The 15,466-nt window shown below is 41.2% G+C and overlaps 1 protein-coding gene across 1 annotated transcript; it reads right to left on the reverse strand.

Annotated features, from left to right (window-relative positions):
• Positions 1–12,954: 12,954 nt before the first annotated feature.
• Positions 12,955–14,577, reverse strand: LOC147885777 (shikimate O-hydroxycinnamoyltransferase-like). The gene is made up of 2 exons (XM_087396216.1): positions 14,176–14,577; positions 12,955–13,839 (listed from the first exon to the last, which is right to left on the reverse strand). Exons 1-2 carry the CDS (start codon positions 14,575–14,577, stop codon positions 12,955–12,957), a joined length of 1,287 nt encoding a protein of 428 aa, XP_087252342.1.
• Between the last annotated feature and the right edge of the window lie 889 nt (positions 14,578–15,466).

Below are 15,466 nucleotides of genomic sequence, written 5' to 3' on the forward strand. Positions count from 1 at the left end.
CACTCCGATGTCTTGCCACAATATCCTCAAAATATTCGCATAGTGTAGGATGCTCTGGCAACTCCATAGGAGAAACACCAACAAAGGAAGCCTGAACCTGTGACAACAACCTGTGACACTCTTCAAGAACCTGGTCCATAAAAACTTCCTTTACAAGCCACCCAATGAAGGCATGGTAATTTGTTGGCATCCATAACTATTCTTCAAATTCAAATCAGACCCAAGTAAAGATAATAATGAAAGCTGCCTAGCCTTACTGCAAGAAGCAATGACCACTTGATAAAACTTGTCTAGTGTAATTTTAGCAGTTGTGTCTTCATATGGCAAGGACCATAATTTGTAAAACCAATCTTTGCCATGTGAAAGATTTATTATTGACAAAATCTGTGAAAACGACACAAAAGAAATTTAGCGTGACATTTGAAAGCAATGCATAGTAATACCAGACAAAGGGAAATGCACAAACTCACCCTATGCACCTTCGCATGACCCATAACTTATGCATTGCTCAACAAAATTCGGCAAACTTTGTCTTCAAGTTATAGTACACATTCCAAATTTGAAAATGAGAACAAAAAATTATGGAATAAGGATTTGGAATGAGACCGTTAAAGCATTACAAAGTGCTATGTTGCATGTGAAGCATGCATCTTGAAGACTATAGGATAGAGCAATTTATTTAAAAAACATCAAAATTTTATTCTATACATATATGCAACCAAGTAATCATTCAAAAGTACACTATGTGAGCTTATCCTCAACCCAAGGACACACCTACATGAGAACATTAGGCATGGGTTAATGGGCCTCTAATGCTGTGCTAAATTGATGCATACCCATTTGAGGGCTCACTCCATATATCAAATTTTACTGACATGTATCATCGGAGGGGGGAAAACCGACAGCTAAAATTTCACTACTCCCGCGAATTTTGAATTTTCACACCTCCCGCCTATCAAATCTTAGAAGATTAAGTACCTGCAACATGCGCCGCCCTGCAAATTCCCTTCTACCTGCATGCACCTCGATGTAATCTTGCACAGACTTTGGTTTGCCATTGTCTTCTTTCGAGTGAGTTGTCTTCTATTCTTTGCTTGCCTCACCAGCTAGGTTCTTTGCGTCTGGATTGATCATGGCCATGGTGTCAAAGGCAGAAGGAACAGATTGCGTGTCGAGGAAAGTGCTGGCACAATATCGAATTGACAATGGAAGACACTTTTGCAACATCTGCAAAGGGAGAAACAATGAGAAGAAAGAAGACTCCTTGTAGAGCAGCAGCAGCAAGAAGCAGTTGCATATTCACGCTTGCCATTGGAGCGAAGAAGATGAGTTGTGGTATCAATGTAACATCAACCATTCAGCTGATTACCAATCTTGAGTCTTCACAAGATTTAGCCTACACCCTAAAGTTCATAGAGTAACAACCCTACCAACACCTCGGGAGATGCATGCCCAAGAGGCGATGCTCTCTAACCTGAGAAATGGCCTACAGAAAGTGAAAGGGGTGCATAGCTTAGATCAACTAGCTGCAAAGAGGGTGACATTAGCTATGTTGGTGTCCCCTAAAACAAAGGAGAAATGGCTTGGGCACATAATGTCGAAGATGTTGTCAATCAGAAGGACAAATGTGGCTCCAATGGTTGAACATAGAGTAGAAGCAATGCACAATCATCTTGATTTGAGAAGTTTGTGGGCTTCAATAGAATGCAAGAAAAGGAGAGATAGCCTAAGTGCAAAAGTCACTGCTACAGTGATGACGTTTTGGCACAAAAATATGAGAGTCTCTCCAAATATAAAGGGCATCTGTAAGAAGCAGACAGGCTGCAAGATGTTTGAGGAGCACATCATACACATGCTAGATACAACGCAGGTCAGTAGTGCCTAAACCAGCCCAGTGGTTGTTTGTGTTTAAGCTTTAAGGTAGCTTACTTGTTTCATTTCTTAAACCAAGCCTAGACTAAATGTGATTGTCCTAAACCAGCCCAATGGTTGGAACATCATGCAACCATAGGATGGTTTAGCTCAATCGCTAGTTATGTGATTATCCTAAACCAGCATGGTTGAACATATATTAGTTGTTGTCTAGCTTGGTGGCGTGGTTGAGCAAAAATTAACATCAATATATTGTTATTTTACTAAACCAACCTAGTAGTTGAAACATCATGCAACCGTAGCTACTTCAGCTTAATCACCAGTTATGTGATTGTCTTGAACCAGGGTGGTTGAACAGAGTTGTTATTGACCAACCCAGTGATTGAAATTATTGTGTTTCTTAGTACTTAAATTTGTTAAATTTAATTTCCTGCTATTTGGGTCATATACCACTATTTCTAGACTGGGATGGCTTGGACTTAATGTGATTGTCCTAAACCAGCCCAGTGCCAATTCACGAGACAAACAGCAAGCGATTACCAACATAAATTGTGATTGAAATTGTGAAATTCAGAAATGAAAAGAAATATATTCTTATTTTCTAATGGTGAAATTCCGAAATGAAAAGCAATATACTTGTTATTGTCTAATATGTGAAGTTGAGACTGTCAGGCTAAACCAACTCGATGGTTGAAATTGTGTTGTCCTAAACCATCAAGGTGGTTGAAATTATGACTATCCTAAATGTTCCCTAAACCAGTCTAGTGATTGAAATTGTGACTATCCTAAACCAGCACGGTGGTTCAAATTTTTTTTGCTTCATTATATACTTTAACTAGACTGTGTTTTGTCTTACTTTAGTAGTAGTAAAAAGGGGGCTCAATGTTCTGTTGTTCCCGCATGTTGGGTCAGCAGACAGAGTTGTATCTCAAGTTTATGGATCAGAATCCAAAATTTTTATTGGTGGGCAGAGGAGATTTGAGCATTGTTAGCCCTGGTATGTCACGATACTCAAAGATAGAAATGTTTGTTGTTAAAAATACACATAGACTTTGACTTGGCCCGAAAAGCAATGAATGACTTGAGATTTGATCATGTTGGAGAATTTCTCCATGGGGATCGATGCCCATGCCTCCTCGATGAATGCATAGTCTGTAGGCGACCTAGATCCTCATTGTGTGTTGCACGGGAGGGCAAGTTTTGTCGCCTAAGGTCTTTGTGGGATCCAGTGGTCTATCTAAAGAGAGACCATGAGTGGCACAGGATTGAATGCATTCGCAGCACATGCAAGCATTGCAGTTTGAAGCTGAAGAAGAAGACATTCAATGTCTATCCAAATGAAATGATGTAAGACAACCATGTTGCTCTAAAATGGAGGAGATTTGAAAATGTCAATGTTGAAGGATCTGATAAAAAGAGATGGCTACTGTCATACAAGAGCACCCATCCAAGGGAGATTGTAGGTCATGTGGTTCAATCCATCCCAAAATATGTGCTTCACAATTTCATGGTCAGCTGCCAGGATAAGCAGTTCAAGACGTGCCTTGCCAATTTTCCCCGTGACACTATTGTATCTATCATAGATTTTGCTGAAAATTATTCATTTCAAGAACAAGATGAGATACAAAGTACTCACTAGTACAACAAGTAGGTAGCAATGCTTGTGCATATCACATACAATCATTTGCTTGATTCTTTCATGCTTGATGCTAATCTTGTTGCTGACTCATAGGAGTCCACGTCAATGCAATGCACGTACCATTTCTACATTTCAAATGATAGGGAACATGACACCTTATTTGTGCGACATGCTTTTCTATTGCATTGGGAATGGCTGAAAAAGGAAAATACCCATGCAAAAAATATAAAACAACATTGGGTGTGGTCAGATGGTGCTGCCTCTCAATTTAAATTAGCCTCTAGATTCTACTTCGTCTCAAGGTTCAAATCCTTGACCGGCGGTCTAGACATGATGTTGAATTTCTTTGGGTCTAGCCATGGCAAGGGTGAACATGATGGATGCGGTGCTGTTATTAGACAAGCCCTATTTAAACACCAATTAGCATGCCCTCAATAAAAACTCAATGATTCCCATGATATTGTAACATGACTTATAGCCAACCTCTCCATAAGCGCGCATTCAACATACAGTAAACAAAGTCCTAAGAATATTGTAGTATGTAGTCTAGTGTTTCGTGAAGTGAAAGTGGATGAAGTGCAAAGGAGAAGCTGGCACAATTGCAAGAAAATTAAAGGAGTTCGTGGTTTGCACAGCATATGGGGATTTTCAAACAACAAAACTTTCTTGTTTCTGTAGTGCGTGCATCATAGGGGATCATGACGATTGTGAGTGACAAACAATGGAGAGACAAATGACTCACCACACTTTGGGGAGAGTTTTTATGACCTCACTGACTATCTAGAAGAGGGGGATAACTTTGGGGTTGTCTCGCAGCATTAGGGGAGAACGAGGAAGATGAGCCATACTTTCTATTGCAATGCACAAAACCTAAGCACAAGGTTGAGGAAAAATTTAAGGATAATTGGGGAACAACTATGAGAGTTGGGATGTAGTAGTTAGAGCTTTTTGATACAAAAAAACATCCAAGAGAGGCCACAATTACAAACTGCTACATAAGAGTCCACAAACGTGTGTACTCTCATCTAGTAAGAGCTATTAAGTCCCAAATGCGACTTGTACCACAACGAAAGAAGGGCAAGAGTGTATTAAAATTGGATTTAGACACACATGAGCACATCTTGGGGTGTCTTGGAGTAGTGGACAAGGACGACTGAGATAGTACTAAGAAAATGTATGTAGTCTCATTGCAAGGAAACAATATGTCCACTTGGCCTAGAAGATGAAATTTGTATTTGAGACTATGCTTCTTTTTAGTATATCGCAAACAACCACTGTGCTGGTTTTATTAAATTATATATGTAAATCCCAAACGATAAATCTGATGCTTGTTTTTAGTATATCCCAACAGCCATCGTGTTGGTTTCCCATGGAAAATCCACACATCCTACAAATCTGTTCCTCATAAAATAATAGAAGCAAACCACCATGCTGGTGGTTGTTAATATCCTAGTGCAACCTACCACCATGCTAGTGATAACTTATCCTACACTACTACCATGCTATCTGTACACTACTGCCATGCTATCCTAAAATTTATTGCACAGTGCTATACTAAAATAGTCCCCTTAGAGTATTTATCATTTCTTTAACCGTCAAATTTCATCCCATGTGTTACATCAACCATAATCCTGATATTGTTTGATGTGGTTACGGTGAAGCGGGAAACCAAAGGGCTCAATAGTTCTTGCATTAATATGGAGTGCAATATTAAGGCCTAAAGGGAAGTCAGGTTCTAAGGTCCATTATGGACATGTGCCACTCAATTGGGCTCCAAATGGCAAGCACTGGGTTCAAGGGAGACTCTAGCGAGAGGCTCCACAAAAGGAAGGAAGGACAGGGAACTCAAAAGAGAGTTTACAGATGAATGCAATGGGAGCACTCGACGAATCATGGCTGGGTGGCAAATCAGATTTGATCCCTCTTTATGGTGATGTTATATTGGTATCAAAGCTAGAAGCTTGGGTGGAAGATCTCAATAGTTTATTACACATAGTTAATTCGGAGGAAGGAAGTTCAAGGAATAATCATCGTGGTGGTTTATGGAGGCCAAAAATTCGAGATGGATAGTGGGACTATGGGAATTCTACCTTGCACACTTTGTGCAGTTCTAACAACCTCCTTGAGTCCTCACATAGAGACAATAAATGGAATATAAAGGCACAAGTTAGTACGTTGTCATGAAGGAGCCGGCTACCGTTATTTTTATTGTGTATTGTTAGGGAGGCAATGGGACTACGGGAATCAGGATTCACTATGACAGTTTTGGCTACCTAGCTGTTGCACTACAGCCTACATCTGTCTAGTAATACTTTAGAGTCCTAGAATCTCAGAGAGTTAGAGCTTCAGAGGAGTGAGACGAGTCAGATGACCGTCGTGCGCACATGCGTTTGCGGAGCTCTAAACGAGGTTATGTAGAGCACTGTGTAGCGGAAACTTTGGAGAAATGAAATAAGTCTTGGAGGAAGATGAAAGCCGCTATCATTTCATAAAGTACATTGCTGATTTTGTCATCGCATGAGCTATGCACAGACAAGAAAGCTTGGATTGCCACATCATTCATAGTTCTAAAACTTTGGGAAAAAACCACATCATCCAAGCCTTTTAAGCCCTCTCATTTTCTAAAGTTCTTTTTCAAGCACCAAGGACTTTAAAGGCCATTTTCATCTTTCCTAAAGGCCCATAACTCTTCCAACCTTCTTAGCCTCTCCTAACTCAAAGAAGAGGACACTAAAAGCAGGATTTCAAAGTTCAAGATCAAGGAAAGCAAAAGAGCGGGATCGGGAAGCGAGATCGTGAATTAAAAGTGTGCAATTTTTGGAAAATACATGTCTTTAAAATGACAACTCTAGAAAGGGATGATATGATTAGGGAGGCCGAGGAAAGGGCTAGAAAGGAAAAAACAATAGTTGGAGAGGAAACACATGAGGAGGTACAAATTGAAAATCAAGAGGATAACGTGGAAATGGAGGACATAGAGAATGGTGATGATGGAAATCCGTATATGGAATTGTTAAACTCGAAACTCAAACGCAAAATATAGAAACACAGCTAGGAGTTATCAATGATACATTGAAAATTCAGCTGAAGCTATAACTAAGAAAGCCGATTCTCAATCGGTATCTATTACTAGAAAATCACGGATTCCTCCTAATCAGGTTGAGAGGTCCACCTCTCAACTTAGAGAAACCTCGAACATCCTTAAGGACTTGAAACCACCAATTTTAAATGGGGAAGAAAAGGAGCATAATAAAGATATTATTAATACGTTCTTGCAAAAGTGGCAAGACTTCCACCAACTCATGAATATATCTCTTGAAAATCAAGTCATGGAGGCAAGTCTTTCCCTTGGAAATAAAGCCTATAAATGGTGGATGAGCCTCAGGGAGAGTATAGAATTCCTAGGTATTGGAGTGAGTTTGAACAAGCCTTCCTAAAAGAGATTTTACCAGAAAATGAATTAGAAAGAGCATGGGAGGCTTGGGACAATTGTACTATGGGTAAAAACACTCTAGTCTAGTACATAGCAAAGGATAGGGAGTCAGTCCTTAAGCTAAAGGGAATTGATGAATTCCAAAAGATAAGGGGTTTTGTGAGAGGTCTCAAAGACATAAGGCTGAGGTGAAAAGAGATTCTCCTAAAACCTTCGAGGAAGCCATTAAGTGTGCCCAAATATACGATGATACGATGGGGAAATTCAGAGTTGGAACTTCAAAGCAAACAAGTTTTGTTCTAAAGTTGAACAAATTTCCCAATTCGAAAAGGAAGGGACACTTTAAGAAGGAGGTTCCTCAGGCACCACCTAAGAAACCTCAAACACAAAATTATCCTCTCTTGAAGAAAGAGGATTATGGAAGGGCCAAGCAAGAAAATCTTTGCTTCAAATGTTTGGGGAAAGACCATGCTACTTGGAACTGCCCTAAAAATAAACCAGCGGGAGCTAAAGTCCCAAATAGACCTCCACAAAAACAAGTGCATGTGGTGCAAGTGTTTCCGCTTCATGGTATTGAAAACTGTATTGAGGTAGAGGTCTATCATGAGGATAGCACCCACATGTGATGTCTATCATCGGCAATGTGGTAGCCCACCTTTGGTCCTCATGATTTAATGAGGATGCATGGAAAACTTAAGGGGAAAGAGTAAGAGTGATGGTCAATGACAATGCAACACATACTTTCTTAAACTACTCATTAGTTAAGAAGTTAAAATTGCCTGAGAGTCCCAGTGCCCATAAATATGTGGTCTCTTTGGTGAAGGTAGTGATAAAAAAGATTGGGACACCATGATACATGGTGTAGAGGTGGATATTCAAGGTTATCATAGGATGCCTTGATGAACCTCAAAAGAGAAGGTTTGAAAAATTAAAAGTAGCTATAGCGGCAGTTCCCGTCTTAAAAGTAGTGGATCCCAATGAACCATTCATGGCTGAGATAGATGCCAGTGATTTTGCTGTTGGGGTGGTACTTATACAAAAAGGTCGACTAGTAGCTTTTGAAAGCAATTGAGCTACAACATCTACTTTCTTGTCATAGATAGCGGTAGCAGTTAGGACATTTGCTCTGTCCATGACTTGGGCAATGGCAAATGTCATTCCCTACATAGCGATTTTGTATACACCCCAAAGAAAAAAATATGGACAGTGTGGTAGCATGTAGGCCATAGAATACAGCAGTCATCTATGATCGGGGTATGGAAGACCATGCATTTTGGACCCTGCAGCATAACAAGATAGGCATCCAATTTAACTACTGCGGCCATCAATACCACAGTCTTGCTCTATACATGACAAAGTTGCTTCTTGATTCCTTCGTCCCTCATCCTAGGGCTATCGATGTTCTCCTTCACTTTTTGCTCACTCTATGTAATAGCTTCATCTGAATCCCTTAGCATCTATTGAAGCTACTTAAATTGCTCAAAAACATCTTCATTGGCCGTTTCCAAGACTTCCACTCTAGTTTGGAAATCTCTCAAGATGACGGAATGCTTTCATAATTGTCGAAAGCCATGACAAGCTCATGCACTTATGTTGAGATATGGTGCCATGAGCACATAGATTAAAGGGCAAAGGTATGTGATAAGGAATGTATTAAAGTAGCCACCCTAAGATGTCGACTACATGTTGTGGAGATGTGGATTGAGGATATCCACAAGGAGAGATGTGGATGAGAGGATCCCATATGGTTGACTATTCAAAGGGCACTCTCTTTATAAGAGGCCTATCATGTATTGTTGAACACACATTGCAAGAGATATAGATTGCTATTTCCCTCTCATGTCTTATTCAGTGTGCTTTGAGCCTCCATAGTTCTTATGCTCATCTAGTCACAGTAGCTTAGTGGTGATCATCTGTTTTCTCTTTGTCATGGTATTAGAGCTTTGGGTCATCCACTAAGTCTAGTTTGTAGATAAGTGTGTTTGTATATTGTTGTTTCTCATTTTTGGTATGGCTAGTTGAGAAACAGAAAAAGAAAAAATGGCACAATAGTATTATCTTTAGGGAGAAAGGATTGATTTGTGACAGTGTGAGATTTATGTCCATTCTGTTTGAGTAAGTTTTAAATGGGAGAGATTCTCACTCTATGCAATAGAGAGAGATATCAAGAGAGATCATACATTTCATGAGTGACTTTGAGATGTTCGGGTGGCAATCATCTGTTTTCTCTTTGTCAAACAATGTTTCTAAAAAACAACTCTCACCATGGCTGCTACAACTTGCTCCACTGTGGCTACTACAACTTGCTCCACCGTGGCTACTCTCTGCATCCTTCCTAGCCTGGAGAGTTGCCTCATTGTCTTCTCCACCCGGCTGCTCTCTGTCCCACCATGCTTGGGTTGGTAATTAATTATGAGCCACCGCAGTGGCCGCCGGCAATTACTCAACTTCCAGTGACCACCATCAGGCTTGCATGCATGAATACTACGAGTGCAGTAAATTACCAGCCACTAGGCTTGCATGCTCAGGAGAGTACTCGAGTGCATAGTAATGAGGGATTAGAGGTGATTAGGCTTCATGATTTACTTTTGTGGGAATTACTGCCCGGTGGTGGTTGGCTGTCATCAGCCACGTCTATCGTGTCTATGATTCCATCGAGCTAGCAGTTAAAATTACTAGCCACCGCACCATCGGGCTTAAGCATGCATGATTACTACGAGTGCAGTAAAAATTTCCAATCACCACCAAGCTTGCATGCTCAGTAGATTACTAGTCTAGTGCATGGTAATGAGTGATTACAACCATGTCTGTCGTGGCTACGATTCCACTGAGCTAGCAGTTAAAATTACCAATCACCGCTCACCCACCATCGGGCTTTTTAAATCATGCATGATAGCTATGAGTGCTTTAAAAATTACTAGTCACCAAGATCACATGCTCATTAGAGAACTAGAGTGCATGATAATGAGTGATTAGAGCTTCACGATTTACCTTTGTGTGGTAATTATTGCCCGATGGTGGTGGCTCTCCTTAGCCACCTGTATCGTGGCTAAGATTCCATTGGGCTAGCACTTAATTACCAACCACTGGAGTGGCCTACTCACCCACCACATGGCATTTGCTTCATGATTACCATTTCATATGGGGTGGGGCCTAAGATTCCACCGCGTTGGCCTGCAATTAATATGGATGGAACCCTAGGCTCCAGCCACCACCGTGGCTCAAACTTTATAATATATATAAGATCCCTGGCATTTGGCATTTTACTACGTTGCTCTCATCCGCCCTTTCTCTGCTACTTTGCTCCACACGCTCTGCTACTTTGTTTCACACCCCTCCACGAGTTGTTTTTCGCTCATGCTCTACTTTGCTCCCTGCTCCCTCTCCAATTCTCGTTACTCATATGCTTCCTTACTCATCTGCTGCTCACCCACTCATCTTCACCATGCATACTACCACCCCCCTGCTCGATGCTCTATGGTCCCAATGTTATCTGCCTTCTCATATAAGGTGATTGCGTTACACTCACCTGGAGTAGAAATACTAGCACTAGTGGAGACCCCTCGTTCCCACACTCGATTCCCCACACATCTGCATGTCACCACCTTAGATGACATGCTCACATAGGGGCTGTGCTGTATGTGTTCCCCCTAGATGTCGACAAAGGCCTCAGTATTTTTAGGGCAGAGTACTCTCGACTTGTTGGGGGGGCCGGTATCTGAGTCCTGGCAATGTGCATGGTCTTCAGCCTCTCCATCGTATCCTCCTTTGGCTCCCTAAAAATTTTTAATGCAACAAGCTAGACTGGCAGAAAACTGAGTTGTACGAATTCCCTCTTGTTCAGACGAGGCTCTCGGCAATGGCTGGATGTAATCTTTTAGTCTCTAAGGCTCTCAATGATCTTTTGGCTCCTAGATGTAATGTTTTTGTCTCTACGGCTCTCAGCAATTGCTGAGCTTTTATTACATTTATGTAATCTCTTTTTGTTCAATTTGAGGCTCTCATTATGCACTACTATAAACTTTTATATTTTGAATGGTTATGGTCGCTAGCTGTAATCTTTTGGCCTTTAAGGCTCGCAACAATTGCCGAGTTTTTATAAATGTAAGATTCTCTATTCAATTTTTACTCAGTATAAGTTGTAAATTTTTATATAACCTGTTATTGGACGTACATGTATTTTAATCTCTTTTGCTCAGTTTTCACTCCATAAATTATACTTTTGCTCTCATTTATAATTACTGCAATGAGGACTAAAATGCCAAGAAAGAAGGACTACAATTTCCTTAGTGTATGACCAAAATAGCGCTAAAATAACTCCAATGACCCACCATTGTGGTTGCATGGAGATACATATAAAAAAATACAATTAAGCTTTCAGAAAATGCAATTGACGATGTGGCCCTTGAGGGGTCCCCTCTAGGAGCAAGGGCCATATCGACATGTATTATACAATATCCAAGATGCCACTAGACAGATTGGCATGTCAATATGGACCTTGTCCCTAAAGGGGACCCCTCAAGGGCCATATCGTCAATTGCATTTTGCTTGGTTACACAACGGAATACATTTTTGTTGGTACACAAATATATAACTCCAAGAACCAGTGCAATGGCTATCATAGATCTCCTATTTGCCAACATGTTGGTCGTCATAGACCTCCTCCTATAATACGTAAAAATAAGTAACGAAGCTATAACTCCAAGAACCAGCGTGGTGGTCTCTCTAAGATAACCTTGAATTCTGGGCGATCATAGGTCGTCAAGCCAGAGACTGCGTTGAGGTGATGCTCAGAATGATAGATTGCATCTCATTATTATGCCAAAAACCAATGTGGTGGTCTCTCCAAGCCAACCTATGATTTGCATGGGCTGCAGGCAAAGATGCGACAAAAGGTTGCACGATGACAGGTGGTCAAGCCAGAGACTACACTGCGACGGTGTTCATAATGATAGATTGCATCTAATTATTACGCCAAGAACTAGTGCGGTAGTCTCTCCAAGCCAACTTCAATTTCAATGATCTGCATGGCCTTGCCTGGTGACAAGTGGAAAAGCTGCGACAAAAGGCTGTGCGATGATAAGTAGTCAGGCGGCTTACCGCGCTGCGCGAAGCAATGCAGATATGCCACATGTGTGTCGAGCTAAACAAATAGATTGTGTCTCCTTATTACACTAGTGCGCCTTCATGACGTTGGAAAAATTTTCAGCGAAAGTGCAAGTCCGTGCAAAATTCAAATACACCTAGAAGCGCATCACGTTGCGGCTCCAAAATGGCCCCGAAAATAGTTTAATGATTGGATACACCTAAGCAAACGTTGACCCAATACATATATCATGACTAAAAATACATGAGAACTACTAATCCCATAACAAAGACTCTTCAATTGTTTGATTGTACCCAAGGTGTAGGAGGCAAGGAGGTAGATGGGACTCGGGGTGGGCAAGAGCGGGGAGGGGGGCTAGGGTCACTACTTGAAAACTATATATCATTTGCATTCAAGGTTTTTTTTCAAATAAAAAGAATCTTAAATATAAATCATAAGGCTTTAAAATGACCCCTTTTTCTATACAAACTTATGATTGTTTTCAATACCCCAATCAAAAAAGCCCTTGAGTAAAACTACTACACAAGTGGCCATTTTTGAAGCTTATTTTAGGTACTTAGAAACAATGCAAAAAAGATGTTTCATTCATAAAAGTAGTGGGATGTCACTAGCCATGTCACTATCGATATGTTCATTAAAAAAACGGTGTGTCAGAATTATCGATGGTGTTTGTATTAATATATTCAATGGAGCAGTCAATAATATAGTCCTTGGTATTGTGTGTCAATATAAGATGTGGTAATTTGCATCTATTCCGATGGTAATAATTTACTCACTCAACCCTTGACCTCACTTAAAAGGGAAACATTATCTGACAATTCCAATAGGATTATAATAGAGCTTTAGATTTAGATGTGCCTTTCAAGGACAAGGGATGAAAAGGGAAGCTAACACTTCACCATTTCAAAAGGAGTAGATAATGTCACGAAAGCGATGCATCTGATTAGACGGGAGGGTAAGGCAGATGCGCAAGCTACCAAAGGCATCTTTGGGAGGGCTAGGGAGGATATAAGTGAGTCCCTCGGAGGTGATATAAGGAGGGCCAACATAGATGGGTTGACCGTAACCAAAGTTTGCATCATAAAGGGGTAAACGTGCCCAACTAACAACTCCAAGATTAGGGGCCTTGAAAGTATGTGCCCCACGCACCAAAGCCTTGAGATCAGGTTGGACTTGTAGATAGTCCACTGCAGACTGTAGGTACTCATCGTCCATGCGCACTAGCATGTCGCGCACTTGTTGAACGATAGTGGCGAGTGAGCCAGCGAGTAGCTCTCCAGAAATCATTGTCGAACTCGTCAAGAAGATGGCATTGCCACAATAACCCTTGGGTAGCGGTGGTTGGAAGCGAGAGCGACCATCGACGATTGCGTAGAGCTTTGTGGGCTGCTTTTCCGACAAAGCACGTGCAGTGCAGACGCAGCGCCACATGTGTGCCGCCAAGACCTCATACGTGGTAGGGGCAGGGAAGTCCTCATGAGAGGCCACCTTCTTAAGCGCCTCCTGTTGCTCTTTAGTGAACACATACATCTCTGTTATGAGATCAGGATCATCAATCTCTTGTTTCAATAACTGAGGCGGTGTGTGATACTCCACATGCTCAAACCTCGGCTTCGGTGGATACCTTGCTCTCAGCAGCGTCCTGTCTATGAATGGCTTAACCTCCACCTCCTTTCCCCTGGCCACATCTGCCCATGACTTCATAAAATGTAGCCCAGACATTCCGTCGGCCAGTTGATGCTGGACTCCCACTCCTAATGACACCCTTCCGCACTTGAAAAATGTAATCTGCAACGAAACAAAGAAAGTGCAGGAGGTAATGTATCCATAAACTGGAATATACCTACCGAAGCGGCAATCAGAGCCTTTGTCTAGCAGTGAGAAAACTTTATTAAAACACCAACGTTTGATTGCAAACATTGCAAAGCAGTAAGCAATAAGAATGTTATCCCTTCAGTCGAAAGTCCCAGAAGCCGTATAATGTCAAGCTCGCAGGGATGCGTAAAACAATTCATGTAACGCTAAAGCAGGTAGCACGCAACAGCACGTATTAAACAGTATATCAGCTCACTTGTCACCATACTAGAGACACTTAGAATTACTTGCCGTATTGCGAAGGTTTACCTGAGCAATCAGAAGCGGAAAACTGCTCATGTCCATGCCATCGATGTTGGGAATCAACTCCTTCATCTTCAGATTGGGAGTAAAATCCCCAAAATCGCTCATGCATGCATCCGCGGCTGCTTCCACAAACAGAACCCCTTCGCCGTTACAATCGATATCAATCCTTCCATCGTGGGTTGGTTTCAGTCGTCCAGCAAAGGGATAGAAAGGGATCAGAGTCCTTGCCAACGCCTCCTGGAGGTGAGCGAACGAGAAAAAGTCTGGGCATCCGTCTGGCTCGTAAAAGTAAAGACTAGGCGTATGTATACGAGAAGCAACGATGTCGATGTTAGAGTTCCACAGAACTCGACGGAGTGTGGGAGAAGCAGGGCGCACGAAAGCCGACTGTCTGATCTTTATCATCTTCGATCAACCGAGAGAAAGAGAGAGAAATGCGCTTGCTTGGTTATATGGTCTTTCTTCCTACCTTCTGGTGTAAAACACAACAGCTAAGTAAGGCGCTACAACAGGACAATGAAGCGCTTGATGATTCTCATTCTAATGAAGATGGAACTGCGTGTCACAATTACTTGAATTGCGAAGAACAAACCAAATTCACGGTACTTATTAGTCACGCTTTTCATAATGTTTGGCTTGGGCCGTAAATCAAATTATTTAATCTTGTACGAAGCTAATTTGACAACCAGTTTCTTGTTTTGCGCCGTTGTGATCATGTTATGCTTGTAATTTGACAACCATATATGGACCACATGGTCGGTGCAATGCTTTATTTATTTTTAACTCAATGCCGGCTTTTATTAAAGACCCACGAAAAACGTACCAACACAGAAAGGGCACCTCACATTGCTCCAGTGGCCTACGTTGCCTTGGAAGAGGCCCCCTACTAAAAGATTAAACAACTATCATCACGTAAACATACACTTTTCCAAGAGAAGCCATTTTCCTAAACGTAACACAATTTCCCAAAGTTTAGGTGAGAGCTCCAAGTAAGCCATTAAGGGATGATATTTTTGGCTCTTAATATTCTTAAACGAAGATTCAGGTTAAAGTACACACACACACACACAATTATGGTATAACACCCACTATATTAGAGAGGGGCTTTTATTCATAATTAAAATTGAAGCCTACAAGGACTTTGATAAAGCACAATTCACTATCTTTGATTAATACTTTTGCAAACGGTGAAAGAAGAGTTCTAGGGAAGCTCTATGACGTCCATTAGAAAATTGTTAAGAACTCTTTTCACATGGAAAGTGAGCCCTTTTCCCCAATAGTAAATGTATTGCAT

This window comes from Dipteris shenzhenensis, chromosome 25 (assembly GCF_047967505.1).
Source record: "Dipteris shenzhenensis isolate YYH24624 ecotype China chromosome 25, Dip_SZ_1.0, whole genome shotgun sequence".
NCBI lineage: Eukaryota > Viridiplantae > Streptophyta > Polypodiopsida > Gleicheniales > Dipteridaceae > Dipteris > Dipteris shenzhenensis.

Bases quoted from the DNA above. Each gene is read 5' to 3' on its own strand.
- LOC147885777 (XM_087396216.1), bottom strand. From the start codon at position 14,577: ATGATAAAGATCAGACAGTCGGCTTTCGTGCGCCCTGCTTCTCCCACA. The intron at 13,840-14,175 runs GTAAACCTTCGC...GTTTCGTTGCAG, and splicing joins TTCCGCTTCTGATTGCTCAG to ATTACATTTTTCAAGTGCGG.